Below are 15,007 nucleotides of genomic sequence, written 5' to 3'. Positions count from 1 at the left end.
CATCAGTAAAGCAGCAAGGTCACTCTACAAGATCAGAAACTGAAAGATTAATGGTCTGTGGTATACTTTTAAGATAGAGGGCGCCACACAGGAGAATAGCACATGTATTTTAAAAGAAACCAGCTGATCTAAGGTGATAGTGCTGCAAGGTGGGGAGAACCACTGACCTCCCCAAAGCTAGTGACCTAAGTCCACTAAATACATAAACATTGCAATCCTCAGCACACGTCGAGGATGTCTCAAGTATTTTTCAAAAGTGCAGTGTAATCACAAATAATATACACGTAGGTGAGTCCTTTTGTTGTTTCTTTAATCTCAGGGTCTTCAAACAGCCGATACGTATTTCATCGCATACATGGGAAATCGTTCCACGACTTTATCAAGGCTAGGTCTTCTGTGTAAGAATCTTTTCTTTGTGGTGATAATTCCGACCCACAAGAGGTTCCGTATCTTACGACGTCTAAATACCTGTATAACGTAAGGATTCCGATATATCCCTGAAGTCTCCAGCGTGATTTAAAGTGTAAAGTGCCTCACTGTCGTTCCTTGATGTCCTATCAGTGCGTGTCCCATACTCAGAGGACATCAAGGAACGATGTTGAGGCACTTCACAATTTAAATCACGCTGGAGACTTCAGGGATATATTGGAATCCCTACGTTATACACGCGTTTAGATGTCGTAAGATACGGAACCCCTTGTGGGTCGGAATTATCACCACAAAGAAAAGATTCTTTCACAGAACACATAACCTTGATAAAGTCATGGGACGATTTCCCATGTATGCAACGAAACACGTGTCGGCTATTTGAAGACCCTGAGATTAAAGAAACAACAAAAGGACTCACCTAGTGTATATTATTTGTGATTACACGGCACTTTTGAAAAATACTTGAGACATCCTCGACGTGGGCTGAGGATTGCAATGTGAAGATCAGAAACTGCCTGAAACATAGAAGTCTTGGATGAATAAGCTTTGCTGTTTTTAAGGACACAAAATTAGGGTTCTGAGATTTGAGAGAACGTTTGACAGGACTATCCAATCCTACGGTGTCATGAACTGGGAACAATGACCACCACAATAAGCGTGCAAACCAGGGAGTCTAAGTTTACATTCTTAGGAACATCAAGAAACCTGATCTCGGTGTTCCAGGAAAGCCATATTCAAGGGCACAGGCTCTGAGTTGGGTAGATGTAAGAACATTGGACCATATGGTCCTGACTTTGAAAGAGCAGTCCGGCTTCCAGTGGAACAAAAGGGTCAAGTTAGAACATATGTACATCCTGAAAGCCTTTATTAGGAAAGGATTAAAATATTAGTAAGGAGTTGCCCCAGACTGCGCCACTAGCCACAACTTTAGGCCTGGCAATGCAAAGTTAATCACCCGAATCAGATTGAGCTGGAAAACAGGGGACTTAGGCAGTGATTACCAAGTACCTTTTCATTTCAATGGGAATGGTGACAGACCAGACTGTGCAGGCATTAGGGAGACAACTGTGAATGGAACTGCCAAACAAACTTCACCTCACTTGCAAGTTTCTCCAAAACATAAATCTCTTGAGAATATACACCATATGATTTTAACATTCAACTCATTACAATTTTATTTTAGTGTTTGTGATTATCATTGCTTTCTTTTCTAGTTTTCTGTAGCTCTGTAGTTGTTTAAATTTACCTGTGCATGTCAGAGTACTCTCGTCCCAAACACCTTCATCTGTGCACACCGAATAATTATTTCCACCAGATTTTGTGAAACTATTTTTACAAACAAAATATGCTTTGCTTCCCACTGTTGCATTGCCGCTCCACACTATTTCAGCATGTTTGATTTTCTTAGGGATACCACAGTAGATCTCTGTTTTGAGGAGAAGAAGGGACATGTTTTATTCGTGAAGAAGTCGTTTTTCCTGGAAAATAAAATGACTCCACGTCTAACCCGCACCTCAGACCTTTATTGATGGTCCAATGGAGCATTCCAGCACCTACACAAACTAGTTTATGTGTGTTATTCGTGTGTGTTATACTGACTGATGTTTGCTAGCTACTGTTGGTGTAAGAAGAAGATTTGTTTGACTGGAATATCAACTTTTCAATCATTCTGTGTGGCATGTCTGTTACCTGCTGTTTTGTCCGCAGTAATTGAACTTGGGCACACGTGTGCTTGTTGGGCTGCATGAAGATATCCATTTGAAAATTGCCTTAGTACAATTAAAGCATTTGTGTGGATTTAGTTTATTACATTGGGATCCAAAGTAACTTGTTTATTGTGCTAGATTTCTTTTCTACTTTTCTACAAAGGTAGACAGACAGACAGACAGACAGATAGATATATAGATAGATAGATAGATAGATAGATAGATAGATAGATAGATAGATAGATAGATAGATAGATAGATAGATAGACAGACAGACAGACAGACAGACAGACAGACAGACAGACAGACAGACAGACAGACAGACAGACAGACAGACAGACAGACAGACAGTCAGAAATAGAGAAGCAAAAAGACAGATGTACATGTATTCACAATAGTGGAAAACTGGAAATACATATCTTAAATCAAATAGCAAAGCTACCTTTGCAAACCATATCAGGAACTTCCCAGGAGCCATTAGACATACAGTGGGATACATTCCTTCCATTTGCTCTACGGAACCCCTTTTCACAAACGTACATCGCCACGCTCCCAGCTCCAGTGTTGTTATCCCAGATCAGCTGTGCATGTGGAATTAATGGAGGTCTGCCACAAACTATTGCTGAAATACAAAAAAAAATTTAGTTCTAAAAGTCAGCATTTATTAAGTCAAGGTTGGACCCAGCCAGCCACTGTAACAACTATGGAGAAGCCCCAAAGCAATATATTGAAGCTTTTCAGCATGGGCTTCTATAACACCAGAGGGGTTGAATTAGCACTGCATTTACGACTGCCTTGATATTCAAAGGAGTGCAACTGGCCTCTCATGTCTGTGTGTAAAGTTCGACAAGAGGACAGCAGTGAAAGGTCATCTTAGGTGTGATAGAGTGACAGGAGGAGTATGGTCACTATATTGTATGTGATATATATGGGCTGACAAAAATATTGCCTCCACTACACTGACCACCACTACATTGTCAAGGTAAGGAGATGCGGTGTTATGGATAGTAGACATGTACTTAACTTGACTGTTGGACTTGGCCATCATTGCAGGGCCAATCCCAAACTTTCGGCCTTTACTGTCCTGGTTTTCCAAAAACTTTTTTGTGGGCTCTTAGGACTCTGTGCACTTTACCATTGTTAACCAGTGCTAAAGTGCTTGTGCTCACTCCCTAAAACATGGTAACAGTGGCTTCCACCCAGTTGTCCCATTTTAGTTTACTTGTAAGTCACTAGCAAAGTGGCACTACACGTATCCAGGGCTTGTGTATTACATGGTACTAGTGGACTGCAGTGTATTTAAAGAGTTGGACATGTACTTGTAACTCTTACATCTCCTGGCAGAGAAAAACGCTCAAATTCGTTTTTCACAACTGAAAGGCCTACCTCTCCCGTAGGATAACATTGGGTTATCTTATTACATTTAATAAGTGATAACTTTCAATTGGGAGCAGGTGGGAAGGTTGAGTTTAGTCTCTAAAGAATTGTAGTTTAAACCCCTCTTTTATAGTAAAGCTTGATTTTAAGTCAGAATTCTAAAAAGGCCACTTTTGGAAAGTTGACATTTTCTTTTCCCAACCATTTGGTGACTGCAGCCTGTATCCTGGGTCACATGACAATGTGCAGCTGGCAGTTGGTCTTTGTGTATTGCTCCCAGACTGTGAGACAAAGGGGGAATAGGTTTTGGGAGAATGGCCATCTCTGACTTGATTGGGGGGTGAAGCTATCACCTACCACACTTGTGCATCACAATGAAGCTGCCTCAGCACACTCGCAGAGGGTTTAACACTAGGCCTTTGTGTTCCCAGACAAGCTGGGGCCAGGGCAGGAAATTCCAGATACCTCTGTAGGCGAAGAACTCTAGAAGCTTCCCCCACTTCAAACCTGGCACCAAGTATAAATATTGAACCCTCAGACCAAACTCTTCAGTGTGCATCTGGACCTTTAGAAGACTCAGATGAACTGCTGTGCTGCTCTGCTACAAGAAGGACTGCTGCTCTGCTACTCTGCTGCCTTAGAAAGAACAACTGGACATGCATCTTGAACCGGAGTGACCCTAAGGGCTAGTTGGCTGGCCTCCTGCTCAGAGCCTCAGGGACAGAAAGATTTCAGCCACCTTGAACCCAGCATCTCGGCCAACTTAGTCCCGGACCCTTGGAAGTGGGCCTGAAGGTGTTTTGCCAGCCCAGCTGCGGCCCAAGCACACCCTATGCAGCGCGACACACTACCTCGCACAATCGCATGGAAACCGCAGCTGCATGACACATCCTCGCTGCAGGACTTTGCAGCTCCTCAGAACTGCCTCTTTGTGACGCATCCCTGACACAGGACCTCGCAGCTCCTTGGAAACCACCACTACATGATGCATCCTTGATACAAGACCTCGCATCGCAGCCTAATAACTCCTCGGAACCACAGCTGCACAATGCATCCTCAATGCAGTATCTCGCATCCACTGCGTTACACATCCATGACACAGGCCACCGCACCACTAGCCTGCAGCTCATCGGAATCACCGCTGCACTACGCATCATCAATTCAGGACCTCACACCTCTCTACAACCAGATTTATTGTACTTTGTTCATGGGGCCTAACTTGCTCCCTGTTTTCGGCCTGCACCCCATTGGGGTTGGCCTGAACTTGCAACTTTATGCCGGTCTGGCACGACCAGATAACCACAGTTGGTGCTTTGTGCCTTTATGCGCCATTTTTACCGCAACCTTTAAAATTGCATTTCTTCAGTTCTACTTATTGGATAGTTGTTGTCTTGGTGTCAGATACTTTATTAAAATGTACTCTATTTTTCTAAATTGGTGAAAGTTTTTGTGTTTTCACTTTATTACTGTTTAAGTGCAGCATAAATGCTTTACACATTGCCTCTAAGTTAAGGCTGAAAGCTTTTGTGCCTATCTGCAAGAGCTGTTAAGCATAGGTTAATTTGGGGTTTACTTGTATATCACCCTGACAAAAATTGAAGTTGCTGCTTCAGTAGGGTTTCACTCCCCTCAACCAGTAACCCTATTTTCTACATTGACAATGTTGCGTTAGGTGATGTAATGGATGCAATATTTTGGTAGGTGGGTATTGTTGATCTCAATATAATGACATACAATCACTGAGGGTAATGAGATTGCACTAACCTATTAGGTGTTTGGTGGATGCATATGTACTTTATAGAGGGATGAAGCTGATCAGATTGTGACTGAGCATGTGAAAGGCGCCAGATCCTTGTCAGGGTAAAAGATGTGTGGTGAGGTAGACTGCAAAAGAGAGGAGCGTTTCCATAGCATACTCATCAGTGATCAATATAAAATGATCTACTACAGATGTTTTATAGTATTCTTGCAAGTGCCATAAATTGAAATTTGGTTGGTTGTGTTTTGCTGCCTTGCAAGGATAGTGAGATGGGAGTGTGGTTAGAATGTTGGGATTCGCTTGTTATCTAAGCTGAAGAGAATTGAACATCTCAGACTGGAGCTTTTTAAGTTCAAATCTTGTCATTATGAAGAAAGTGAACTGGTAACGTCAACATAGTAGCAGGTTGGGCAAAAGTGTAATTTAATATAAATCATATTATAAGGTTTCACATATTTCACATAACGCTTACATTTTTGGAGGCTGATTTGAGTGGAAAATGTCCATCAGATGACCACCCACTACACTGTGAAGGTGTCTCACATGGCTTTTGTACATGAGGGCAATACCTTGTTTCATGCAACCGCCCTTATTTAATTTGCCCATATATGTATTTCTCAAGAAATTGCCTGTATTACGTGTGGAAACATTACACAATTTTGCCAAACCCAAAATATTCTCAACATAGCCAAGAGTTTTACAGTTTCTAACTGATGGTTCTTATGGTTTGTAAAAAGATGGTGTGACTTCGGGCTGTCATCAAGGGCTGTGTGAATTGATAAGACTGTGCAAGGCAGATGATAAGCCGCTATTCTTCAAGAACAGTATGAGATCCACATTAATGAATAGTGATGAGATACTTCTAACCAACCTATTGTTCACAAATGATCTTTGGGTAGGACTTTTTTCCTTGGTTTATTAAGCTTGCTTAATGGTGGTCTTTGGGACCAAATGATGTCTAATGCTGGAATCCGCAGTAGTGAGCTCTACTGGTATTATTTCTTATGAATTTTGAGGTTAGCAAAAATATTTTTTCGTCATTTGCTTTGACTGCACGGCGCTTCTTGTATTTTCTCAGTCCATCATATATTTATATGCTATATGATTTATTTTCATACATAAAGACTTCTCAACCCTTGACGTAAAGACACGATGCCTGACTCCATTTAAACTCCATTTTCTGTATTTCTGCAGCATCATCAACATGTGTGCTTTTGACGCAGATGCTGTATGTCCTTATCTTTCCAAGAACTGTGAAAGTGTCAAGCCATTTAGATATAGAAATCAACAAAACACCTGATGCGACATCTCTCTGGAAAAAGTGCCTTGGTTTCTCAATTTCAAGGTTAAAAAAAAGAACAATAGCCAAAATAGTGTAGTGTAAATTGTCGTACTTTTAACTTATATGTTTAAAAACGGAATCTTAGACTAGCATCTTGATGCCTATTTGTTAAATCAGACATTCCTAAGGGGACATTGCAAATTCCATCTCAGATAAGAAACAGCATAAAAAGACTGCCACTTGACCACCTGTCAGGTGAGGTCCTTCACCTCAGATTATTGCAAGCGAGGTACTGCCAGATCAAAAGACGATCCGACCTGCCAGAGATGCCATAGCACACTTTCAAATGAAAGCTGAAACTGAACCTGAGCTCGGGAGGAGTTTATGCTGATGCTGAATGCTTGTTTGCCTTTCGCATGGATCACGGTCTCCATGACTCCTGATAAATATAGCTTCCTGCTATAAACAAGGTTTGCAGTGCACTCATCCCCTCTAAGAAAATCCAGCTGCAAGTTATTCTACTCTCCATGCTGTCCTAGTGTAGCGTATTGAAGTAGGTTTTAGGATGTTAGGCTTTTAGATTACATTTTAACCATGGTAGAAATGTTCAATATATTCTTGTTGTTTGTAATGTGCAATTGTGCTGTTTTAATTGCATTTTGTGTGTTCATTTAATGCGTTGACCAACAGGGTGCACACTTTAAAAAACACATTATATTGCCATTTTGATAATACATTTTTAATATCAGACAATATCGATTTTAAGAGGTATAGCATGGTAATCCTCATTAATCAGATATTAGGCACATGCCCAATGCAGCACACATTTAACTGAATCCGTAAAATAGGGAAGTTAAAGACAGGTATACTAGGAACTTATTTTACACTTCATATCTCCTATTAGTGTCCTTTAATCTAGTACTATGGGGCATATTTAGAATATTTTAGCATAGGCAGAACCGCAAGCCTTCAAGCTGTGCTGCCCTACGTCATAAGAAAAGGGCAGGAATGCACCTTATCTACAAGATACTGCACATTCCTGTCCTTTCTGCCAGCGCCAGCACACAAACTGCAGCAGAGCCCCAACGAAGGCACCCTTGCATCATGGCGCACTGGTGTCTGTGTTGTTGGCAGGATTGATGGAGGCGTTTTCCTCGTTCTATGTGAGCTGGAGATTGCAGCACATGTGGAAAGAGGAAAAAACTACGAAAACAGTACTCAACATCTGGGACAAAACTGCGGTCCCCAGAGGCCTCACATAATTTCCCTCCCCCACAACCACACTCATTTCTTTCCTGGAGAGAGGGCGAATGTCACATAATTCAAGATCTCTTTGAGGGGGACACCTTTAAAACTTCTGAGCAATGCAAGAAATCTTTCCAGATCACATAATCTTCTAGGATACAATATTATCAACGTTGTCACTGGCTGCTCACCCCCAACTATGCTCAGGGAGCAACCGGACCGCTCATCCATTTTGAACCCCTGGTCCAAGCCTTTGAGGGCACCCGTGGCTTAATCTCTCACACATTTAAGGGTCTACAACACTCATATCCCATCCAGTCTCACACATATCAGAAGCAGTGGAGGACAGACATAGGGGAAGAGGTGACACCAGAAAGCTGGGAACAACTATGGCTTGACATTCCTGAAATCTACAGGAGCATTCCCCAACACAAATCAGCCTACAAATTACTGACACATTGGTACTATACTCCTGCGCGCCTGCAGAAAATGCCCCAAACCCTTTCCCTACTCTGCTGTAGATGCCAGACAGCAGTGGGTGACTTTATCCATATTTGGTGAACCTGTACCAACCTGTTAATATTCTGGAAGGAGGTCCTTGGCCATATTAAAGATACTGTGGGCTTCCCCATACCAAGCTCTTCCATGGTGACCCTACAGGGCATAAGAGCATCTCGGCTCACCACCATGACTCATTCTGACTGGGGCCTCATTGCACAGATGCTAGGGGCAGCAAGACAAATTATTGCTCTTCATTGGAAGAAACCCTCCCCCCCACCTATCTCTGCATGGTTCCTGCGTCTTTGGCACGCTGTGGCAATGGAGCTACTGAATGTCCACCTCACCCACACGCTCGCCAAATTCTCTCACACCTGGCAACCGCTTATTCACTATTTTTCCCAATGAGGAAACACTTGCTAGGCTCCCCCGCAGCTGCGTGCCCTCCAGCTCTTTGAGGACACTCTTGCCATACACTTGAGGGACCCCTCAATGGCCCCTTCCCCCTTAGATGCTATACATGATCTTCTTAACTCTGCCCTGGGCTCGCTCCTTCCTCTCCCTCCCCCACTTTGATACCCCCTCCCCCTCCTGTTCTTCCTTAATTCCCCAAGTTTTGTTGTTTCAGTCATCATCAAAGAAACACCATGATCTGCTGTGAATAATACACTTGTACCACTGGTGTAGTGTTGAGCTCTCCATTCAATTATGCCTCATGATTTATGATATCTATGCTTCGCCTATGTCACAGCTATTCTACAAAGCCTTCTCCCAACACAAATGTGCTTTATCAGGGCCGGCTTTAGGGCAGTGCGACTTGTGCGGCTTCAGGGGGTGCTGTGTTTGGCAATATCTTATTATAGGAGAGATGAGCAGCACTTTTGCAGGTGGTAGTGAGAGAATGCGAGGAGGTAGTCATGGAATTTGGGGGGGCCATTCTCAAAAACAATGGGTGTTGCGTGGGAACACCCACAGTAAAACCCATGGAATGCCCCTTCCATGCAGAGTAAGTCATTGCCTTACTCCATACTTACAAGGCAATGGAAAGCCACACAAGGTGGCTTTCTGTGGCCTTGTAAATAAGGGCAAGCACACTGCGCCTCTGGAGTATCACAAAAGTGCTGCAGGGGCATTGCATATATGCCACCATGTCTTAAACAGCAAGCCTCAAGAGTTGATCCTAATGTAAGTCTGTAATTCTGTACGTTTATTTCTGAGTTTACTCTTCAACGTGCCCATTGTGGAAAACTAATTTCCACAAACATATGCTGACCCAAACATACAAATTACTTTCTCAGCCACTGTAAAGGAAAGAGGAAATTGATCAGAGGGCACAATTTCCAGAATTGTTCTGGTGCCTGCTCCAAAAAAGATGCTTTGACAGCTGAGTTGTGCTGCATGTTAATCATCTCTATTTCTGATTGTGCCCTTTTTATGCCAATAAGTTCAACAACTGTGCACTCACCATCCAGTGGTTTTAAAGCAGCCTGAACAGGGTGGGATCTGGGTGGGTGGAGTAGTGTGGCTCACTGATTAGAGGCGGCAGACCCGGGAGCAGAAGTCAGCCCGGGACCAGGGTTCAATTCCTGACGCGGCAGGGTCATGGACTTGGGTCAGCGGACTCGATAATTCTCGCTTCGGTGCTTACTCTAATCAGGGGTTCCACTCGGCAACTCTGGGCATTAGCTTGCCTAATCTCCACAACTGCCCCATCAACTCCGGGGATGCCTGGCTCCACCTTGGGGACTCCCAGCAGGGACCATCACACAGGGAAAGCCAGGACCGGTTGCCCAGAGTTATACAGCGCCAGGAAACCTAGTACGGGTAGCAGTGCGCTTTACAAGCTCAAATACACACACACATATAAATTGAGAAAATCACCTTTTGATCTCCCCACATATTTCCTCAAGATAAGCACCAAGGTTTAGCACTGACAGCATTTCTTGTGCATTTGGAAACCTTTCAGTCACAGCAAACAGTTTTGGAAAGTGGGTGAAGTCTTTGAATAGCACAAGTGTACTTTCCAATGTGTAAATTCCATTTATCAAGAAGAACACAAGCTGTTGTTCTCTTTGCAGTGCCAAATTTAGGGCATTGAAGTGTGCGAATTGATAAGATAAGAAAGAAAATGGAGCATTATATGCCATTTCACATCGTTTAGGTCTGGGAATGACTGACCTCTACTGTTTACAAACTGTTCAATTTCAGGAAGCAAAGCGATGAATCGCTCCAGAAATTTAACTTTGCTTACCTATCACACTTTAATGTGCATCAAGAGGACTGTATATTCCCCTTCGGAGTCCTGCAGCATTGATTTAAAAAGTCTATGATTAAGGGCTTTACCACAAATAAAATTAACACTTTTCACTGCAAGTTTTAGGATGTTACATTCTCCTTGCTTTAATTTTGCTCACAGAACTTCTTGATGAATAATATAGTGGTAGTCTATGACAGCCTGTCTGGTGAGCTTCTTTTTAAACTGAGATAGAAAGCGCCTCCCTCATGGCCTACTAAGGCAGGAGCCAATCTGTTGTGATGCTGACAAGATTGATTAATGGTATGGGCTGTGTTTCAAAGAAGTTGCAGATGCTGTCCAGTATATCGTCTCCTCTTGTGTGCCCTTGCAGTGGTTACAAGGACCAGGAATCAGATTTTCCATCTCACGACCAATGGACTGACACCGCCTCATGACAGATGGACTGACATGTCTCATGTCCAATGGACCGGCACCGTCTAAGACTGATGGACCGACACAGTCTCACGACTGATGGACCAACACCAGTTAAACTTAAGTTTTGGTCTTAAGTTTAACTTAAGACCACAACTTATGTTTAACTGAGACAAAATCCTAACCTTAGTACTCGTAAATGCCTTCTGTGAATACCGAAAGTCGTAAAGTTAGGATTTTGTCTCAGATTACTTTTGTGGATCGGGCCCTGAATTGTTCTCTGAGTGTGCTGGAGACACTTTGGATAACTACTGGCTTCGATGAGCCATTCGTCCAAGTAGGGGAAGACATGGATGTGTTGTCTTCTCAAGTGAGCAGTGACTACCGCCAGATGCTTTGTGAAGACTGTGGGGGCAGTGGTGACTCCAAACGGGAGTACCTTGAACAGGTAATGTTGACCCGCTATCACAAATCTGAGAAATTTGCGATGAGCGGGATGGATTGGAATATGAAAATAGGCGTCCTTTAAGTATAGAATAGACAGAAGGTCGTTCTTTTGAAGAAGTGGTAGTACTTGTTGAAGTGTTACCATGTGAAAATGGTCTGACTGTATGTATTGTATTGTATTGTACTGTAATTGCATTTATATAGCGCTTACTACCCCTGACGAGGTGTTGAATTGCTTTTTGGGCAAGTAGCACGCTACACCAGAACCCAAGAAGGATTAGTGTTGAATTAGTATAGTGAAATATGAAACTAAATTGAGTGGCGGATATGTTAGTCAGTTATTTGGATTCATAAGGATAGCGGCGGGAAAGAAGAGAAAAAAAGGTTTGTATTGATATAGAGCTTGTTACCCCTGATGGGAGTTGAAGCGCTGTTTGTTGGTGAGTAGCATGCTACTCCAGAATTCATAAAGGATTAGTAGTGAATTAGTATAATGAAATATGAAAGTAATTTGAGAGGTGGATATTAGTCAGTTATTTGGATTGAGAAGCATAGCGGAGGGATAGAAGAGGGAAAAAAGTTTGCATTTATATGGCTCTTGTTACCCCTAATGGGGTGTTGAAGCACTTTCTTGGTGAGTAGCACGGTACTCCGGAACCCATAAGGATTAGTGGTGAATTAGTATAGTGAAATATGAAAGTAATTTGAGTGGTGGATATTAATCAATTATTTGGATTGAGAAGGATAGCAGAGGGATAGAAGAGGGGAAAAGGTTTGCAGGAACAGACTTTAAAGGCTGGTGATAGTATTCTTGTTTCTTTGTCGTCTGTATTACTTGTGAGTGCTTCTGTAGAAACATATCGTTGTCGGCTTCATCTCTCAGATTGATTTCACCTTTCTACCTTAACTGACTGGGGCGGACTGCCTGACTGACAGGGCCGGACTGACCATAGCGGGCACCAGGCGTTTCCCCGGTAGGCCAATAGGGTGGGGGCCGGTTTTGGGCCCCTGGGGGCCGTTTTTGTTACCGGGGATCGGCAATACCGGCCCCCTGTAACAAAATCGGCCAAAACCGGCTGTCGCAAACTGCTCAGCTGCACGCCCCCTCACCCCAGGGGGACCAGTTGAGCAGTTTGCCAGGGACGGTTCCTGTTCCCAGTCTGGCCCTGTTGACTGACTACCTGGGAGTGTGACCTCTAACTTTACACATTAACCTCTGTGACTCACCTATGATTGCTGACTCCCTCTTTGGATTCCTAGGTTGCACAATAACTTATCTTTCCATTATTGACACACACCAATTAACAACCTGACTATTTGGCACATGGAGGTGTGCACATTACCTTGACACCAGATGGCCAGTGCCACTGCTGTGTTTAATTTGACTTGCAGTGCTAAACAGAGAAGAAGGAGACCCAGACACATGAAAGTGCCGGGCACAGCATCAGGACAGACAGTGAGGAAGAGGAGGGTGGCTGAAGACTTGTGATTGGCTAAGAGGAAAAGAGATGAGCCGCAATCTGTCAACAGCAAAGGTGGAGTAAGGAGAGCAATCCTATGGAGTAGTGTTGATGTCATAGTAAAGTCCAGTTATCATGCGACAAGAGGTGATAGAGGTTGATGTCTTTCTGAGTCAGTAATATATATTTTTATTGGATATGAAACTTGTCATTTAAAACTATCTTGATGACTCCATGACAAAAAGGATGAGGTGCCCCACTACTTGGTTTTCATTTAACAGCCTAATGCATTCTGTGAGTTGTACTACTGCTGGGTGACTTTGGTTTGCCCAACTGAACTAATACACTAGAAAGCAAGCATTTGTAAAAGATGAGCACAGCACAGGAGTATTTTAACCACGATAACGAGTCATCTAGTAACCTTATGTTTGTTCCTTTACCGGTAGCTGAAAACATGTCATTTCATGTCATCCAAAATAACTTAACAATAAAGGTATTTCTGGAGGGTGAAGGAGAGACAGTGTAAACAGAAACTTGCTAAAACCAACAATCAGTGTAGGTCTTGGAAATAAATGCAAAATAACTAGCTAAAGGGCTTGAGACCATGAAGTGCAAGACCTGCGTCCGTACACAAACAATTGAGCCTTAAATGTGGAGTTGCAGACAAGAGAAATTAAGTTGAACAAGGTTGCTAACGAAACAATGCAATTCTGCTATACATGGAGAAAGCTCAGATAGGAGACACTAGTGAAAGAAAAAACCTTAACTTCAGAGAAGCGTCTAGACTAGAACTAAGTACTGGCAAAGCCAATAGGTCTCACATTTATTATGCGAGTGCCAAGCTGTTGGCTTTATCAATGTTTGTCTGTAAAGTATTGTTTAAAATAAAGTAAAAGAACAAAATATTTCAAAATACTGGAGAAAAAGCAAACATTATCTTGTGGTGCCACAAAAGTATGCATTAAATTCAATGTAAAGATGTAGTTCACTGAGCTCCAATATTAGTCTGAGAGAACCGTCTTTTCTGGGTATTAAAAAGTAAAAGAAGTACAGGCCCGACCCCTGGTGGTACAGGCTCTATAGCCCCTTTTAGAAGGAAAGACTGAACCTCTTGTTTGAGGAGGTATAGGTGATTAGGTGAGTGTTTGTGTGACCATGGGGGAATGTTTGGAGGATTGTTGGTGAACTCCAGGCAGTAACCAGAATGGATCATTTCCAGTACCCACTTGTCTGTTGTTATGGACTGCCAGACGGGTAGGAAATCTGAAAGTCGCCCCCGATAAGTGTTAAATGGTCGGGAGAAGTGTACGGAAGTCACTGCTTTGTGTTGGAGTGGAGAGTGTGTGTATTTGAGCCTCTACCTTTGCCGTTGTTCCCTCTGTAACCACCTCTGAAATTACCCTTAGAGGCAGAGGGTTGGTTGTTGCCCTTGTACATGGTGGTGGTCTCTGAGGAGGTATTTTTGGACCCTCAGCAGAAGAAGGAGCGTCGAATAGAACCACATGCTTGTGTTAGTTGAAGGGCTCCCATGGATTTGGCCACTTCAGTGTCTTTCTTCATTTTTCCAGTAAGGAATATACGACCGGGACAAAGAGGTGTTCTTTGTCAAAGGGTGTGTTCAGTATGGTAGTCTGAACCTCAGGTTTGAAACCTTAGATAGGTTGTGAGGCGTGCCTTCTTAAAAGGACTCTGGTGTTTACAGCTCTAGCAGCAGTATCTGCAGCCTCTAGGGAGCACTAATTATTTGAAATGAGCTGTCCCTCCCGTAGTAGGTCTTGCACTTTAGATTTATGATCATCGGGCAGAAATTGGAGCAAGTGCTCCATCTCGTCCCTATGCGCCCTGTCATGCCTTGCGAGCAGCATTTGCGTGTTAGAGATGCGCAAGAAGTTTGCTGCCTGAGAGGCTACCCTTTTCCCTGAAGCGTCAATAAGCTTAGATTCCTTATCTGGAGGTGGAGCATCTCCTGTAGTTTGGGAGTTGGCCCTTTTACGTGGGTTAGACACCACTAAGGAGTCCAATGGTAATTGTCCCTTTATGTACGCTGGGTCAGATGGTGCTGGCTTGCACTTTTTATCAAAGCAGGACTTTTCTTGTAAATATTCCTGCTTGGGGTTTGTTATGAACTCTTACTTG

The 15,007-nt window shown here is 43.1% G+C and overlaps 1 protein-coding gene across 4 annotated transcripts in view; it reads right to left on the bottom strand.

The window, feature by feature from the left end:
* Positions 1–15,007, bottom strand: part of SUSD1 (sushi domain containing 1) — a 678,087-nt gene that overhangs the window by 353,774 nt on the left and 309,306 nt on the right. For all 4 annotated transcript variants that reach the window (XM_078676643.1, XM_078676646.1, XM_078676644.1 and 1 more), the window contains 2 exons: positions 2,578–2,757; positions 1,676–1,855 (listed from right to left, as the gene is read on the bottom strand). In XM_078676643.1, the coding sequence (XP_078532769.1) occupies positions 1,676–1,855; positions 2,578–2,757 (360 nt within the window). The remainder of the gene's footprint in view (positions 1–1,675; positions 1,856–2,577; positions 2,758–15,007) is intronic.

The sequence above is a fragment of the Lissotriton helveticus genome, chromosome 2_1 (assembly GCF_964261635.1).
Source record: "Lissotriton helveticus chromosome 2_1, aLisHel1.1, whole genome shotgun sequence".
NCBI classification, from domain to species: Eukaryota; Metazoa; Chordata; class Amphibia; order Caudata; family Salamandridae; genus Lissotriton; species Lissotriton helveticus.
The sequence above is the reverse complement of the archived record's forward strand: the minus strand, read 5'-3'. Positions and strand labels throughout refer to the sequence as shown.